Source organism: Leuresthes tenuis, unplaced genomic scaffold (assembly GCF_036924035.1).
Source record: "Leuresthes tenuis unplaced genomic scaffold, fLeuTen1.0.hap1 SCAF_16, whole genome shotgun sequence".
Taxonomy (NCBI): Eukaryota; Metazoa; Chordata; class Actinopteri; order Atheriniformes; family Atherinopsidae; genus Leuresthes; species Leuresthes tenuis.
Genome location: NW_027325370.1, coordinates 18,792,273 through 18,808,222, shown reverse-complemented (window position 1 = coordinate 18,808,222; position 15,950 = coordinate 18,792,273). Strand labels below are relative to the sequence as shown.

Here is a 15,950-nt window from a genome sequence, read left to right as displayed (position 1 = left end):
CGATGAGGTGTGTGGGGGTAGGGCAGAATTATTTTGTGGGAAATTAGAGCCAGCAGTGCTCTGAACCTTTTTTATATGTGAGAACATGCATGTGAAAAATACAGAAGTAACTGGGCACCAATTTGAAAAAAATGGGGGAGAACTGAAACTTTCCCTTTGTCTTTATTCGCCTTTGGCCGTTTACACTTTGTTGCAGTTGTTAGGCTTGTAGCCATTAGAAACTCAACAGTGAATGCTTTGAAATGCAAATTTAAACACAGATTAGAAATCAGATAATCCTCCAGTGTTTAAAGTGTCGGTTGATCACTCTTTGTTTCTGCTTCTTCCGCGATCAGGACAAAGAGTTAAACCAGAGGAGCAGTTGTGAAAGCGTACCACGTTTTCACAGTGTTGTCGTAGCACCCCGGTGAGCTTGATGCAAGTCCATGTAAAAAATTGCATCTGTCTCGTCCGTTGTTCGGTCTTTATCTGCCCCCCTTTCTCCCTTTCAAAGAATTTTCATTTGAATGAAAGCCCTGCTTCAGTGTTTTGTTGGGCTGTAAGGGGGGGGAGGGGCCCTCATTGGTCAGAATCCCATTTGAGCTGGACCAATGTGAGCATGCCTCCCGCCTCCCTCCCCACCCCTTGCCCCACTGAGGCTCACGGCTTGAGGTGCGATTGGCCGGCTGGGAGGAGCCAGACGTGGTATTAAAGCTTTTCCAGTCTGCTCTACTTCAGTGTTGAGTCTCGTCTGTCAGCCGGAGAACGCCGTGCATGTGTGTGTGTGTCTGTGTTTGTCTTCGCGTGGGAGAAGGAGAGTGTGTTTCCTATTTGTGTGCATCTGTGTGTGGGTGCTTTTTGGTTAATGAACGACAGACAGAAAACAGAGAGCTTTTCTATTATCTGACCTGGAGTTGCATCTCTTTTAACTCTCTTCAGGACTGTGGGACTCTGAGCTGAGTTGGCGACCGGCTTTTTGTATCTGGTCACAGCTGGACAGACAGTCGGAGGCTTAACAGACGAGCCAGGCAGCGACCGTAAAGAGGATCGTAAAGGCTCTTGTGTTGTCGGTATCACTGCCGGCTGATCTACCAGACCTGCATTTTGGAAAGGATTCCTATCAGTTGCACTGTGGCCCTCCGGTGGCCCCGATCCACAGTCTTACCCCTGAGTGGATCACCGCTGAGTTAATAGGGGTTGTCTGGCCAGTCCTGATGTGGAATTTGACTCCAACTGACCCTGTCCCACAAGCAGCCTTTCACTGAGCCCTCGCTGAGGAAAAGGGAAGGATAAAAGAGCGAGAGGGGCGACAGAAGAAAAGGAAAAGAAAAGGAGCGCAGCAGAACAGCAACTGGTAAGGAAGTTAAAGAGGCTGTGGGGGCATGGGTGCAAGGGAGGGAGGAGGGGGATGAGGAGGCGAGTGGAAGAAAAGAGAGCACAAAAGAGCTATTTTCTTAAGCTTAGAGAGGCTCTAAAGAAAGTGTTGCCCATTAAAGCCCCATTGTTACCCACCTATCTAGTCACTTCTGTTAGTTTAGCATGCACCTCCTCCATATGTTCTAGCTTTAAAGTGTCAGTGTTGAGACATTTTTGTTCATTTTCTCCTCATCTCTCATCACACTCTTCTCTTTCACTCTCATCTTTGTCTTTCAGCATAAGTCTGTTCAACAAACTACTGTCACTAATACAAGATGTTTCTCTTCCCTCTGTCAGCCCCTCCAATATGCCGGTGGAGACACTGCGCCCCTCAGATTGCCGCCTGACCGCGGTCCCCTTCACCTCAGCCATGCCCTTCAGGATACTTAACAAGGGCCCAGACTACTTCCGCCGTCAGGCTGAGCCGGGGGCCCGCAAACTGAGCGCTGTAGAGCGCCTGGAGGCCGATAAGGCCAAGTATGTTAAGAGCCAGCAGGTGGCCCTTACCCGCCAGGCCCCCATCAAAGCACCCATCATCCGCAAACCCCTTGTTCCTCCGGGGATGATGCTCCAAGGCCACGTCGGCACTCCTCCTGCCCGGAAAGTTCCCTGCTGCCCAGCTGATGGGGAGAATGCTGGAGGCAGGGAGGGGCCACGGCAGAGGAGACCTGCCCTTAACTTGGATATTTTGAATAACCTAATCAGTGACGTTTGTGATGGACCATTGCCCAGTTCCCAGTCATCTTCTTCCACCTCCCCCTCATCATCATCTCCATCGTCAGGCGTTAAGAGCATCAGCAGCAGCCTGTCTGCAGAGCAAGAAAAGAGCAACAGACTGCTGAACAACCTTAAACCACTAAATCATGGCCTCAACAACTCTTCATCCACCTCCTCCTGCACCTCCTCTCCACTCAGTAACAACCTTCACACACCTGCAGCGGAACTTAGTCGTCGTCCGCCCCCTGTCCCAGCACGGGCACCCCGTTTTGGAGTCCCTGCACTCTATAGCTCCCCCAACACGGTGACGGTGCGCAGGGTGGATGTTCGGCCTCAGGCTGAGATAAGGAAGCCACAGAGGGCAAAGCTGAAGCCCCAGCTCAGGCCCAGACAGACTGCCCAGGGCCAGGTAGCACATCCTCAGGTTCCACCTCCACCACCGCCTCCATTCTCTAAGAATCAACCCCAGTCTCACGCCCAGCTCAATAACACTCTGCCCTCTCCTCCAGCCTACCTGCCACCCAGTCCTATGTTGGGCCGAGCTGGCATGATCCCACCAGCCTCGCCTGCTTTCACTCGTATATCCAACGCCAGCTCCAAGGGCTCCTCCCGCAAGCACCCTTCTTTGCATCGCTCCAAGTCGGACCTGAGCGACCGCTACTCCCGTGCCACAGCTGACCTTGAGCGCTTCTTCAACTACTGTGGGCTGGACCCAGTGGAGGTGGAGGAGATGGGCGGAGTGGAACGCTTCACAAGGGCCAACTCTGACATCGTGTCCGTCTCCAAGCTCCGCAGCGTGAGCACACCCAGCTCGGAGTGCGGGGATGAGATGGAGCGAATGAGGGAGGACGGAGGGGACGACGAGGATGACGATGGGCCCAACAGGGCCAACGGACGAGTCCCCTACGGAATCTCTGTCATTGAGAGGAACGCACGGGTCATCAAGTGGCTATACGGCATTCGCCAGGCGAGAGACACCAACAATACCATCTCTAATGTATAGACAAACCCGGACTTGAAAGAGAAAATGGGGAAGAAGAAGGGATGCTCATTTGTTCATCTTCTGCTGCCTTACATTACAGTTCTGGATACTTTTATGGATAGTTTTTTCTTCTGTTCCCTGAGAAGACTTACTTCTGTTTTGGAAATCGCACATCAGCAATATTTTCGTCTTGTTTCTTTTAATTTAGGCTGCAAATCAGGACTGAACGGACGTTCCTTTCCCTCACTTGATCTTGTGCAACAATGTTTGTATCTGAAAGCAATAATATGGTATAAATGCTGGTGAGGATGAAGGCAGTTGTTGTCCCTCACATTAAGGTACCGTGTGTGTACGTTTGGGTGTGTGTGCGTGTGTGTGTGTGTGTGCGTTTTTAAATCGGAGAACTTGGCAGACTGGAGCTGGGTTAGGGCTGCACAGCACAGTGACTGCTGAGCAGGGCAGGAAGAGCACCGCGATGATACTGTGAAACCTTAGAACAAAAAGGAGCTTCCACGAACACATTCATGTTTAACATCCTTTCAAAAGAAAATGGCTGAAAGACTGTTAGTATCAAAGTTTGTGTCCGCATGCAAGTGAAACAGTTGTAAGCATTTTTTTAAGGACATGTCATCTCAGTAGAGCACACTTCCACTCACTGATTCACAGCACAGACATACATTCAGGTCGGTCACAGCTAGCGCTGTCTGCATATCCGACTGTAAGGTGGCGTGGGCGCGTTGGCGTCCCAAACAGTCTCTGGTGTTTTGGATTTTACTGCACTGATACGGCCGGATAATTCAGTTTCCTTTGGACGTCTTGTCACGAATGTAGGAGCAAGTCATGTGATGAAGGATGGTTGAAGTAAGTGTGGTAAGACAAACCTATTTAGTCTCCAAAAAAGATGGAGAGTATAATCAAAAGGTAAAAGACTGAAAAAGAGATACTTTAAAAGAGAAAAAAAAAAAAGGCTGTGGTGTATGAATATGTCTGTGCCTCAGGAAGATGGCATACTTACAAAAATGGACCAATATTTATTTGGAAAATGTAACTTAATGTATATTTTATTAATGGATGACTTTGTGCATAGAAATCAATCTTTGGTCTGAAGTGCAATCTGATCGTATTTACTATAACTACAATATACAGTATGTAGGATCACATTAAAACACATATGCAGATACAGTCATCAGACACGTTCTGAGTCATTTTTGTGAACAGGAGAGTGCTACGTTTAACCTGCTGCTCTGTGGGGAGCACTAAAGAAAGTGAGACTCATTCGCAGCGAGTATGAGTTCCCTCACCCTCTGAATCTGCTTCCATTGAACTCGGCCGTGGTCTAAGCACTGGTCGGGTTTGGCTCTCCGTACAGGAGCAGCGTGTGATGGCGGTCCCATTCAGAGGGCCGGAGAACTCCGCAGCAGTGAACAAAGTGTGCTTTTTAATCAGGCACTGGATGCCCAAAGAGTCCTCAGAAATGCTTTACCACGGTGTATCCTGAATCATTAATAAAAGATGTTTGACTACGTTCGTCTTAATTGTCTTATTATTCCGGTCTGGTGTGGGTCCCGCTCAGCGGAGGCGGGTATCGGGTCATTAAAATCCCACCGCTGCTCTGACTGAGCTCCCCTGGGTGGTTGCGATCACGTTTTTGTTAACATGGAGCTGCTTTGTTATTCAGAATTTGGGCTGTCTCTCACTGTGCCGTTGGGCCGGTGGTCTGTGACTTCGTTGCTCACATGAAGTCGCACAAAGTTGTTTGACATCGTGCCCACAAACTGCAGTCTGACCCCCTCCTCCAACCCTCCTCTCTGTACCACACCCTGTTTCAGAGCTCTGGACCCTCTTTAGGGAAGCGACTGCCCTATAAAACACTGTTATGAGCGCAGGCAGGCTAAAATGAATGGGTTGGAAATGGATACGTTGGCTGGTTATTGCACGTTTAAAAGTTTTTTTTTTTTAAAAAACTGCAAAAAGAATCGTTTCAAGGTATAATCTTTTGGATACAGATCAAGTCTTGAAAGTGGCACACTTTCACTCGTTTAGTACGTTTTGCGTGCGTTTTGGGCAAATACTCAAGTGATCGAGAACTTTGTAACTAGATGACGTCAGAATGTATTAAAAATATTAAATGTAATCAAAATCGAAGCGGCACATATGAGTTGTCTCGAGGAATATTGGCTCCTGCATTTCCCATAAATCTTTTCTTTTTCCCTTCTCGGGCGTCTTGTGATGAATAAAATCACTTTTATGTGAACTTCAGGGCTCCCTTATGTTGAGTTTCAAGAGCAGTAAACCATAATGGGTTTCTGAACTCTCTGGGATCTGATTCATCGTGGAGTTTTCCCCCCTTGTGCCTATTTTCCCTGCACAGACTCGATCAAACACTACATCTGCTTAGGCCCTCTGACTTCTTACATCTGTGTTATGGAGTTTTCAAACAGCTGGTCGGAGCCTTTACGTCTCTTTGAGGCCTGCAACCACTGTCAGAAATCATAGTCTTTATACATCCTGAAATGATCTGCTCCAGATCGTGGCCTTGATTTCCTCTGCTTGCTCTTCATCGGTTAGGAGGATGTCGGTGGCTAGGGGGCTGTTGAAGTGTGGTGGAGTGGTGAACGCTGTTGGGAATGATAAATATTGCTGCCTGGAGCTGGGCATCATGACGGCAGACGCCTGATGTCCTGGACAGCTCTGATTAACAGCCAGAAACACTCGGGGGGGAGAAAAGCCGTGCAGAACTAACCGGCCAACACACCACAACAGTTTAAAGGCTCAAAAATGGAACAGCAACACAGAGAAAGTTGGTGGAGGGAGCTAAAAACAGAACCCATGCCAGAGAGAGAGAGAGTGATTTTATGCGCATCATGTTAGTAATATATCAGCTGAATAAATAGCATCAGCAGCTCTAATCTCACGACAGGATGCACTAACTTTGCTTTCCGTTAAATCGACAGATGGACACAAGAGTCGGATCATGTTTGACACATTTTCACTCAAATGAAATTCTGTCCCTTTCGTGGACAGAGGTGCGTCTGTGGAGCTAAAGAGCAGGAGGTGTTAAGTCCGACGGACTGCGGATTGCTTCTCAGTTCTGTGTGGATGCTTTGATCCGTTCAGCTTCTTTGAAAGGATGCTCTTCTTGGCTCACTGGAGTGTTTGTGTTACAGTTTAAAGCACTTGGGATGATACCTGGCGCCTCTGAGGCGATGGTTCTCTGCCCGAAAAGAGTATTGCTACTTAAAGTGAAAGTTGAAGTATCTCCGGGTCTTGTTGGTGAATTAGGTGAGAGTGGAGTGGGAGATTGATGGGGTTGATCGGTGCTGCCTCTGCAGCGGTAAGTTGTCTTGAAGAGAGCACTCTGCCAAAAGGAGAAGCTGTTTGAGGTCCCAACTCTTAAATATGTTCATGCGCTGTGAGTAGAGCAAGACTGTTAAAACAGCTTCTTCTGAGGTTGTCTGAGCTTTTCACACTCAAGGATAGTTTGGGGAGCTCAGTCACGGAAGGGGTTCAGAGTCACTGCTCCTTGTTAGGTTCACCTGTGGATTCCTACCGGAGGGGTGTTTCAGACATGTCCCACCAGGACGAGGCCTCGGTGCAGACCCATGACTCGCTTGAGAGATTCAATCGCTCGGCGAGTTTGGAAGATGCCTAACTGTACCTCGCAGAGGAGCAGGAGGAAGTGGCTGGAGATCTTTACTCAGAATGCAGTAGAATACAAACCCATCAACCCATCCAAGCAAGGGTTTGTATTTTTTTTTCCAAATTTCCAAAGAATCCACCAGGCAGGCATTATGCAAATGTGTCTCAATGTGATGTCATCAAATGTCCAGGAAGTAAATTCAAACATTTTAGGAGGAGTGTCTTCTGCTGGAGAGAATGACGTTGCTCTTTATCTGCACAGAAACTATGTAACGCTGAAGGAAGTGGGGAGGCCCCCTCAGTAAACACTTAGAATTCAATTAAGATAACCGAAGGCTTAAAAAATTCTATGCTCATTGTTGCAAACAGCATGCACCAAAGTAAGCCCATCCCCCACCACTAAATAAAGCCCCTTTACACTGGCAAAAAAAAACACACTCACACCCACTAACATCTGCATTTTACATTAATACAATATATACATATAAATATATACACAAAGCTGTTTATTGGTGCAGGTCATCAGCTTCTGAATAACAGGATTAAGAATGACAGGATAACAGGAGTTTTATAGCACCACTAAGTTTAAGGAGCATTCAGTAATCCAAAGTTTAGAACTAAATCTCTTTCTCTAAAATTTAACCAAATACTGATAGATTCCCCAAAGAATCATTTGAATTAAGGTGTGTTTCCATCGGATACTGCAGCCTAAATATTAGAATTTGGTTGATGGGTTTAAAAAAAAACAACCGGTAGTGCTAATTTTCCAGATGGATGCAATTTCAACACTGCTGGAAAAGAAAAATGGAACAAGATAAACCAAAAGAGCTTCTATTCATATTCGGTTTCTGTGAGCATATCTTTTCCATTATCTTAAACCTTTTCAATGGAATAGAAGCTGTGTGTAAGTCATCCATAGGCTGCTTATAAAACATGGGGTTAAACTGTGCTTTTGAAGCCAGAAGGGAATCATAAGAGCTTGAATGAGGGCAGCTGGACTTCAATGGCTTCGAGATCCAAGAAGACGTCCAGTTGCCCTTACTCAAGCTCTTATGGTTACCATGACCTGGATGGATGGGGATCTTCATCAACATCAAGCCAGATGGGATGTGCAAATACTCGGGTGGACATTTTAATATGGGGTTCTATAGAGATTTACTCAAGAGGCCACTTCAGGAACTGAGCTTTTTTGGCACTTTTGGATACATTTCAGCCTCTGCCAAACTTAAGAAAGCTTCTATCACAGTATTTGCGTTAGTTTTCAATGTTTCATTTATTGACCTTAAGTGAAAATATGCACACAAAACAAAACTGATGTGGCATTCTCAGACACAGAGATGTTTGAGCTAAGCTTTCAATATGCATCACTGTTCTCATTCATCGTCATTATTTCTGAAGTGTTTTTATTGCTTTTATTCACACAACAAAATGCATCATTTTAGAAGTGCTGGGAAATGGGTGGCTATAAATTGAAATGGTATTTTGCCTTAATTAGAGATATGATGGAAAGGTTTTGAAAACTAATCAGAGAGGTTGCAGTTAAATGTGTCACAGTGAGAGAGGGATGACATTTTACTACAATCTCAGTGGTGCTGAAATGCTAAAACAAGTTACTTCAGAGTGATTTTCCTACATTGAAAAAGGGACAACGGAGACAAAATCATCAGTTTTGGCAAATACACACGAAGAAGTGCTGAAGTGTCTGATAAACGTCAGGCGACAGGTTTGTTCATGGCTGATGTACACGTCTCGAATTGCTTCTTCAAAGCCCTCTTAGGTCTTAGGTAACAAGCTCTCCTGTCTGGCAGAATGATTCCCCTGTTTTCGTCCCATCATAGTATCATCATGATGTAACCGAGAGAAGGGATCTCTGCCCTGCTCCACAGGGGATTGAGTGAGGTTTGATGTAAAGAGTCAAAAAAGGCTAAATGCTTCGGCTTTGGGAGAGGACACATGTCAAGGAAGGATGAGATGTCTCCTGCTGCTGGCTCCCCATGGATGGATAAGGAAGATATATGCCAGGAATCATCTCTGTCATCCTCATACTCTCTTTTTTCCTCACACGGGCTGACCATATGTCCATATTTACTGAGAGATCAGCTGGGCTCTGGCATGCTGTCAGCACACACACACACACACACACACACGCGCGCTCAGTTTGTGTTTGCCTGTGCGTGCTCTGTTGCACGTCTTGTTTGTGTTGTTTTCTGAAACAGAAAGACGTCTGCACAGACTGCATGCAGATTTAGTGATATCTGTGGTGTTTACATGTAGAGAACGTTTCCATTATTTTTCAGACATGCACGGGGCAGGGACTGTATATTGCTGGCTTTCAGTTGTACGGCAAAAGTATGTCAAAGCTTGATATTGTCGTTCTGAATGGCCATGCTGCAGAGAGTGATAAGCTGATTAAAACGCTGGGGCAGATGGGATCTCTGTGTTTTTGACTATATGTGTGTGTGTCTTTCTGTGGGACCTTCTGTATATCCCACGGGAAAACAAAACTGGGTTGTCTGTGTTAGCTTAACATGTTGTTGCAGAGCCCGGCGTTGCTTCCCTTATCTTTCCAAACCCATCCCCCTATCTTCCCCTCTCTGTCCCTATCTGTTCATCTGAATCATGTAACCCCCTGGATGCTGCCTGCTTCCTAAGTACACAGCAACGCGATGGTGTTTACATTTCTCTATACATTTACACCCGCTGTAGTTTTAATCTTTCATCCACCCAGCTTCAGACTGAATCAAACTGCAAGTACCGTTAATCTGATGCCTGGCTTTTAAATGTGGCTGGTGACTGGGACCGCAGTTATGTAGTTACTCATGAAATGTCAGAACTCAACTGCAGCAGTTAGAACTAACATGCATGAGTATTAAAAACACAAAAATGAGAGAAAGTACTTTTCTCTTAGACATCAAATCCAGTTTGAAACTGAGAGCATGTCCAAACTAATCCAGTTAAATGAGTAAAATGATCTTTTTTTTGGAGGGGGGGCAAAATCTTCACATTTAGAGAAAAGACCAAATGTGTAAGGCCCTGTTCAAGTCTGTTTAAACCTTAGATAACCTCGAGTTATCGCTTGATAGCAGCTCTCACGTTCCCGTTCTACATTCCAATAAACGTGCACATCAATACGTAAAATGTCAATATGATGTTTTTAGCTGGCAGTAACTTTCCCCTCTGCCGGAAGGAAGAAGAAGAAGAATGCAGACTGGGGATATAGTCAGAAAAAGTTACCTTCAATTATCTTTGCCCATGCAAATTTCCTTGACCTTGTTGGAAAAAGTCACTGATTTGTAAAGATTTTGGAAAACGCAATCTTGCATTAATGTGAATTTGACTGCATGTGCACTAAACTGTGCACGTCTGTTGTAGAAGAACTAATAAAATAATAAGGAGTAAAAGTAAAATAATATTCCAGTCACAAACACAGGTACTCCGCCTCATACTTTCTGACCTTTTTTATGGAAGGTATTCTATACATTTTTAATATTAGTATAATAGAACAATATAAATGGTACTTCACTACCAAGGCTGGTAATAAAAAAGGAAAGAAAAGCCACAAAATGGAAGGAAATTGTGGTCAAAGGTTCCTCACACTCACCCTCCCATCCTCATGTTTGTTAAATGAATCCCAGTTGGAACCCACTTTATCTAAATAGTCCAGCAATGCTTTAAAAGTTGAGACCTCAAGGAATTGTGGGACAGAATTATCATAAAGGATGGTCCAGTGTTTGCCCTGTGGAAGGAGATAAGGGAGGCGCTGAAGCTTCTTTCCTTAGTATCTTTAGAATTCCAGCAGCTCTCATGGCTGCCATGTGGACACTCAGGTCATTTCACTCAGTCACGGACCCTTTCAAGATAAAAAAGTTCTTCTGTTCTTATTAATAATCAAATTATAACAAAGAATGAAAAAACCCTGCTGACAGAACTTTTTGGATTGAACTCATTTTGAAATATCTGAGCGGATGAATCCAAGATACAGAATGAATCTGGACATCCATTGACTGACTCTAATTGACATGATCCTGCACTGGTTATCTGTGGTTTTTTTGTACCTTTCTCCCTCTGAGTCTAGGTTGGGATGGGCAGGTTGTGGATCCTCGTCCTTGGGTGGAGTCTTGTTTCTGGCTCTCCAACTGCCACACCTGTTGCTCGTCAGCCATCATCACTGAGCAGTTCTTAAGGACCAGCTTGTGCACCCACTATCTGCCAGATTGTTCTCTCCTATGTGTGGCAATCAGGCCACTTCCTAACTCTCTTGGCTTTCCTTGAGTTAACATTCATTTTCCTGTGTTTCCCACTTTTTCCTCAGTTGGTCAACAAGTGACTGACTCATCTGGGTTTTGTACCACTCTCCTTTGAAGGGGCAGCTTCTGTCAAAGACTTCTTGTGAACTACTTGCCTCTGCGACTCACCTGCCTGCCCATCCATCTACAACTCCAGCACCCGTCAAGAACAACCAGCGATACCACCAAAGTACCCTTGATGACCATAACCAGTAACACCACACCACTTTCAAACAATACCTCTGAACCTATTCTTGAATATTCTTTAGTTCCACCTACCGGAGTTAACTTATATTTGTTACTTTCGAATTTTATCCGTCTTAAAAATGAACAACTTTGCAATATGAATATTATAATAATGCCACAGTAAACTGAAGGAAACAGTTTATTAACCACCTACTTAAGTTGGTGTTTCTCCATATGTTTTGTGTTTAGACTTCCCAGCTGCAGACGGATCGTTTGTCCAGTGTTTCGCCACAAAATGAAGAGCATTTGGGAGGGTGAGCAGCAAAGCATGAGGTGGCAGAGTGATTAAGAGTTGCATGTTGTTGCTTGTGTTTGAGTTTCAGCGAGGTTGGCTGTGCTTGTTTTATAACACCAATGTAGTCACCAACCACAGCAGAGAGCAAACTTTGTGAAAATGGGTGGGAGATGGACCCTGCATGTGACACACATACTTACACAGGGATATTCCCCGTCTTTTTAAAAAAAAAGTGTTGTATGAAGCACTTATGAATAGTCAGTGTCTTATCTGCCATAGACAGCGGTCAGCACTCTCTCAGTTCAGAAAATAACAGAAAAAGGGTGGGCTATGGGCTATGGGCTTCTCAGAATTGGGCAACAGAAGAGCAAATCTTTGCCAACAAGATCAAATCAAACCTCAGAAATTTCATAGCAGTTGGTGTTTGAACGAACATGAGATTGTGGATATTCACACATCGCTTTTGCATAGCACAGTTATTTACTTTGTCACTATATTTTATTAAGTGCAGAAGTGGTGTTGCACCAGAATGTGACGTGGACTTGAACAGTTACAGACAGTGTAAACCATCCCCTTGAGACTTACATTGACCTGACGTTACCTCTAACCATAACCACATTATTGCAAAAATTAGTTTTGCCTCTTTAGGACTGGGCTATAAGTCATTGAACCTGCATTTGCGGGTGTGAACCAGTCGGAACTTTGAGGGTTAGCAAGTTATTTTATTCATACTGCATTTTGTGTTAGCTTCCCTGAAGCTTTGGATCCAGGAGCTTTTATCTTGTGTGGTCTGTCACAGTATTGTAAGGACCATTGGTCCTGAAAAGGTTGGTGTTTATATATGTTCCAATGAGGCAAGCAGTGAGTGGATGAACTCACAAAATCTGGCAACTTTCCACGGGGTTGCACTGAACTGCTGGAGTGTTTATTTGTGCTGTCTGGCGTAACTGCTGTAAGACAATCCATAACTATCACTAATACTGCTACCTCTTTGTCTTCCCTAACTTGCTCAACATGGAATGTTCCTGCAGTATACCTTAAAATAAGACACGGATTTATATTAGCTATTTTGGAAACTAGCTGTAAGATCACTGAGAGGACCTCCTGAAATAAATTGCTGCAAGTGCTCAATCAATCACAACCATCAAGCGACATAAACCCTACTCTCAAAATGCTTGAACAGTGAAGCAGGGACGTTTTTGGGGATGAAATAAAACCCTGGTAAATATTGCCTAAAATATTACCCTTGGACCAGGGGTCTTGTGGTGGAAACGCATTGCCAAAGGTTACTAAAACAGGGAAAAGTTTCATCCATCCATATTTCTTCCTTCTTATTTAGTTCCTTTTCTGTGTACTTAAGGTCAAATCATCAAATCATCTTACTTACAGTTGTCCTCATTATAGTGCTGAATAAAGACCCACAACCTCACACGAACAATCAGGAGTGCTTTCAATTTCATTAAACGTGAAGGTCTTCCACCAGAAATAGATCCCTTACCAAACGGGGGGAAATTTAGGTGTCTACTTTCCGGCGGACTCAGAAAAAAGCATTTAAAGATATTTATGTTCAGTGAAACATGTTTCGGAAGGAGTTTTTCCTTGAAATTCAGTTTTCAGTTGTTTTTTTTTTTGTTTGTTTTGTTTTTGTCGTCCTATTCCAACACTTTACCGGAGATGTCGAAAGTGCAAAATCACTCTTGAGGCACAGCAAAACCGGTCACATTTATGCAAAACAAATCTCAAGTTGTAAAAGAAGTGCTGACAATTTCTTGGAACCGTACATAAGTAATTTGGTTACAGTTTCCACATAGATGCTCCAGCTGTAATTTTCGTCTCAAACAAAATACATTACAGTCAGCATTTTTCCTTTATTCTATTTCTTTTCTGTTTTATATTTCTCCCTCTGTTAATCTCATCCTTTCACCCTGGCATCTTTGTGAGTCATGCTTATTGGGCTTGCGGTATGTCTGGCTAGAAGCTGAACCAACCTAAGGGCCTCAGACCTAGCCAAGTAATATGTAAACAGATCTGCTGGACTTTGACATGACAACAGCCCCACGTGCAAATACCAACCAGACAAGCCCCGCCAGCTGTATTTGGATCGTTTACAGCCCTTTGCACTCATGTAGACTCTTTCATTCAGAAGCCAGTGCCTTTGAGGATAGATTTGATGTGGAGAAGTTAAACTCTCTGAACTCGATACTCTTATCAGTTTAAAAAAGCAACATAAAGACAACAAAAGGTTACTTTGAATATACGTCATCTGAAAGTTTAAAAGTAGATAAACATATATAAGTCCTTGATGTTTGGAGGGGAATTTACACCATCCATTTGCTGCCAAAACAAAATCTCTGGCTGGCAACTCCATGCCAGCAATCAGGAAACATGGAGTTTACCCGTCTGTGAAGGCTGCCAAAAGAACACTGGCCAGTGCATGAGAGGGAAAGTGAAAGAGAGTTGGGTTCCAGAGATGAATGTTTACCTAACCTCAGACTGAATGAACAATGTGACGGAGCAAAAAAACAACTAGAATATAGGTGGTTTCCTAACTTTCAGCTGAACGAGCTGAACATTAATGCTCTGGAGTGGGCTTCATGGACATCTTTTGGGTCTTTGTATGATTCCATGATCTCTCAGCTCTGCTTAGGAGATTCACACAGATTCACAAATGCATATCTACTGTTGTAGCTTGCTGCTGCTGTCGAGTGAAATTATATTACATTTCAAAATAGTATATATTGTGAAATGTAGCTACTTTCTGTGCTATTTACGTGTGTTTCTTAGTTATTAATTCTGTTTTATACTTTGGAATAAAAATCTGTTGTCATCAATCGCCATCCAGCTCAATATAGCTCTCAACCAATAAGCATACGATCTACACCTAGTGTCATCTCCTGTGTTGCTGTTAGCTTTCTGAAGAACTACAAGCAAGTCTGTTTGCAATGACTGAATACCCCAAATACTCCACCTTTGTGAGATGACCCCCACGAAAATCTAAGTGGTAGCATCAACTGTCATAGAAGACATGCAGATAACCATAAATGAATTATCTTATTTACCAACTAATTTCATCATATTAGCATTCTGACATTTACTGATCAGTTAGGTTGACTGGAATGTCGAATGGGAGATCAACTGAGATAACTTTCCAAATTTCTAAATATTGAAATGGATGGATTAGATTCTCCAAATTAGACATGTTCTCCAAACTCCTGAGCGGGATCTGGGGAGGGTGCATAGCAGGCAGAATATGATGCTGTGGAAATCATTGTTTTGTTTACAGCACATCAACAATGGCATACATAGCTTCCTTGCAATGTCCCTTTTGATGAATGAAAAAAAAGAGTATGAGCAGCTTTTATCAGCGTGCACAGTCACTACTTGTTGATGATTTTACAGAATACCAGTTGTATTTGGATTAGGGTTGGCAAAACATCTTAAGCCCATTTCTTATATTGGCTGCACCTTATCCATGTTAACCTACCATGGAAATTCTAGACATGCCAGACAGAAGCACATCAGTGCCCAATACATGCGTGCTTACCATACATTAAGCCAGCATGTGGCGAGTGTAGACAGCACCATGGGTTAGAGTGGCGAGTTCCAGGATGCTGACTTTATGTGTATAAGCAAACATGTTTCAACTCTTAGCATTTTTACTGATGCCTTTCAACCTTGTTGCACATCGGTGTTGTGAGAAGGTACAGAGCTGAAGTCGATCTGCCACTTTAAAGAAGGTAGTAACAGAGGCAGAATGGGCACCGCTCTAACCAGCGATGATATAATGATACTGATGCATGAAATCAGTGTCATGCATGTCATGCATGTATGAAAAGTACTTTTACTACATGACCAAAATGATCAAAACATTATGAGTGTATGATTATTTTAAAATCATGATTATCGTTAATATCGGTGTATCACAAGACCGCTAATTTGCACAGGGCTCAGTCTCTCTGGAATTAATGTATTATCTAGCTAAAGACCTTACAAAAAAGTCTTAATTTTTCCCATGAAAGCCAAGATTAATATATGCTAAATATACTGAATTGAATTTAATATACTTAATTTAGTCTTTTCATAATCTTAACCAGACAATGCTGAAATCTTATGCTCTCCATCTGAGCAAACCTCACATCTCACTTTTCTTTTCCAGTTGAGTTATTTCTGAGTTCAGTAGACAATTCAAGCAAACATCAGTCTGTATAAAACAGCAGAACACTGGGTCAGTCACTCTGTTAGCACAGGACTCTTCATTTTGGCAGGTGTCTGGGAGCAGCATTTTGTTTTGGATGAAGTTTAAAAGGAACTTAAATAGACTGAAAACATATTTCCACTACCTTGTTTGTGTGACTGTCTCTGCCTGGCAAAAACACTTACTGGTAATGTCCAAAAATACACAGACATACACACAAGGCCCAGACAAAAGACACAATCTGAATCTGTTCTT

General features: G+C 43.6%; 1 protein-coding gene across 1 annotated transcript; it reads left to right on the top strand.

Moving 5' to 3' along the window:
• The first annotated feature begins 645 nt into the window (after nucleotides 1-645).
• Nucleotides 646-3,644, top strand: LOC140271423 (protein FAM110A). Its single transcript, XM_072366642.1, has 2 exons — nucleotides 646-1,333; nucleotides 1,693-3,644. The coding sequence occupies exon 2, from the start codon at nucleotides 1,703-1,705 to the stop codon at nucleotides 3,113-3,115; it is 1,413 nt and encodes a 470-aa protein (XP_072222743.1). The 5' UTR covers nucleotides 646-1,333; nucleotides 1,693-1,702; the 3' UTR covers nucleotides 3,116-3,644.
• The last annotated feature ends 12,306 nt before the right edge of the window (nucleotides 3,645-15,950 follow it).

What these genes read in the sequence shown, in the direction of transcription:
- LOC140271423 (XM_072366642.1), top strand. Translation starts at nt 1,703, where the DNA reads ATGCCGGTGGAGACACTGCGCCCCTCAGATTGCCGCCTGACCGCGGTC.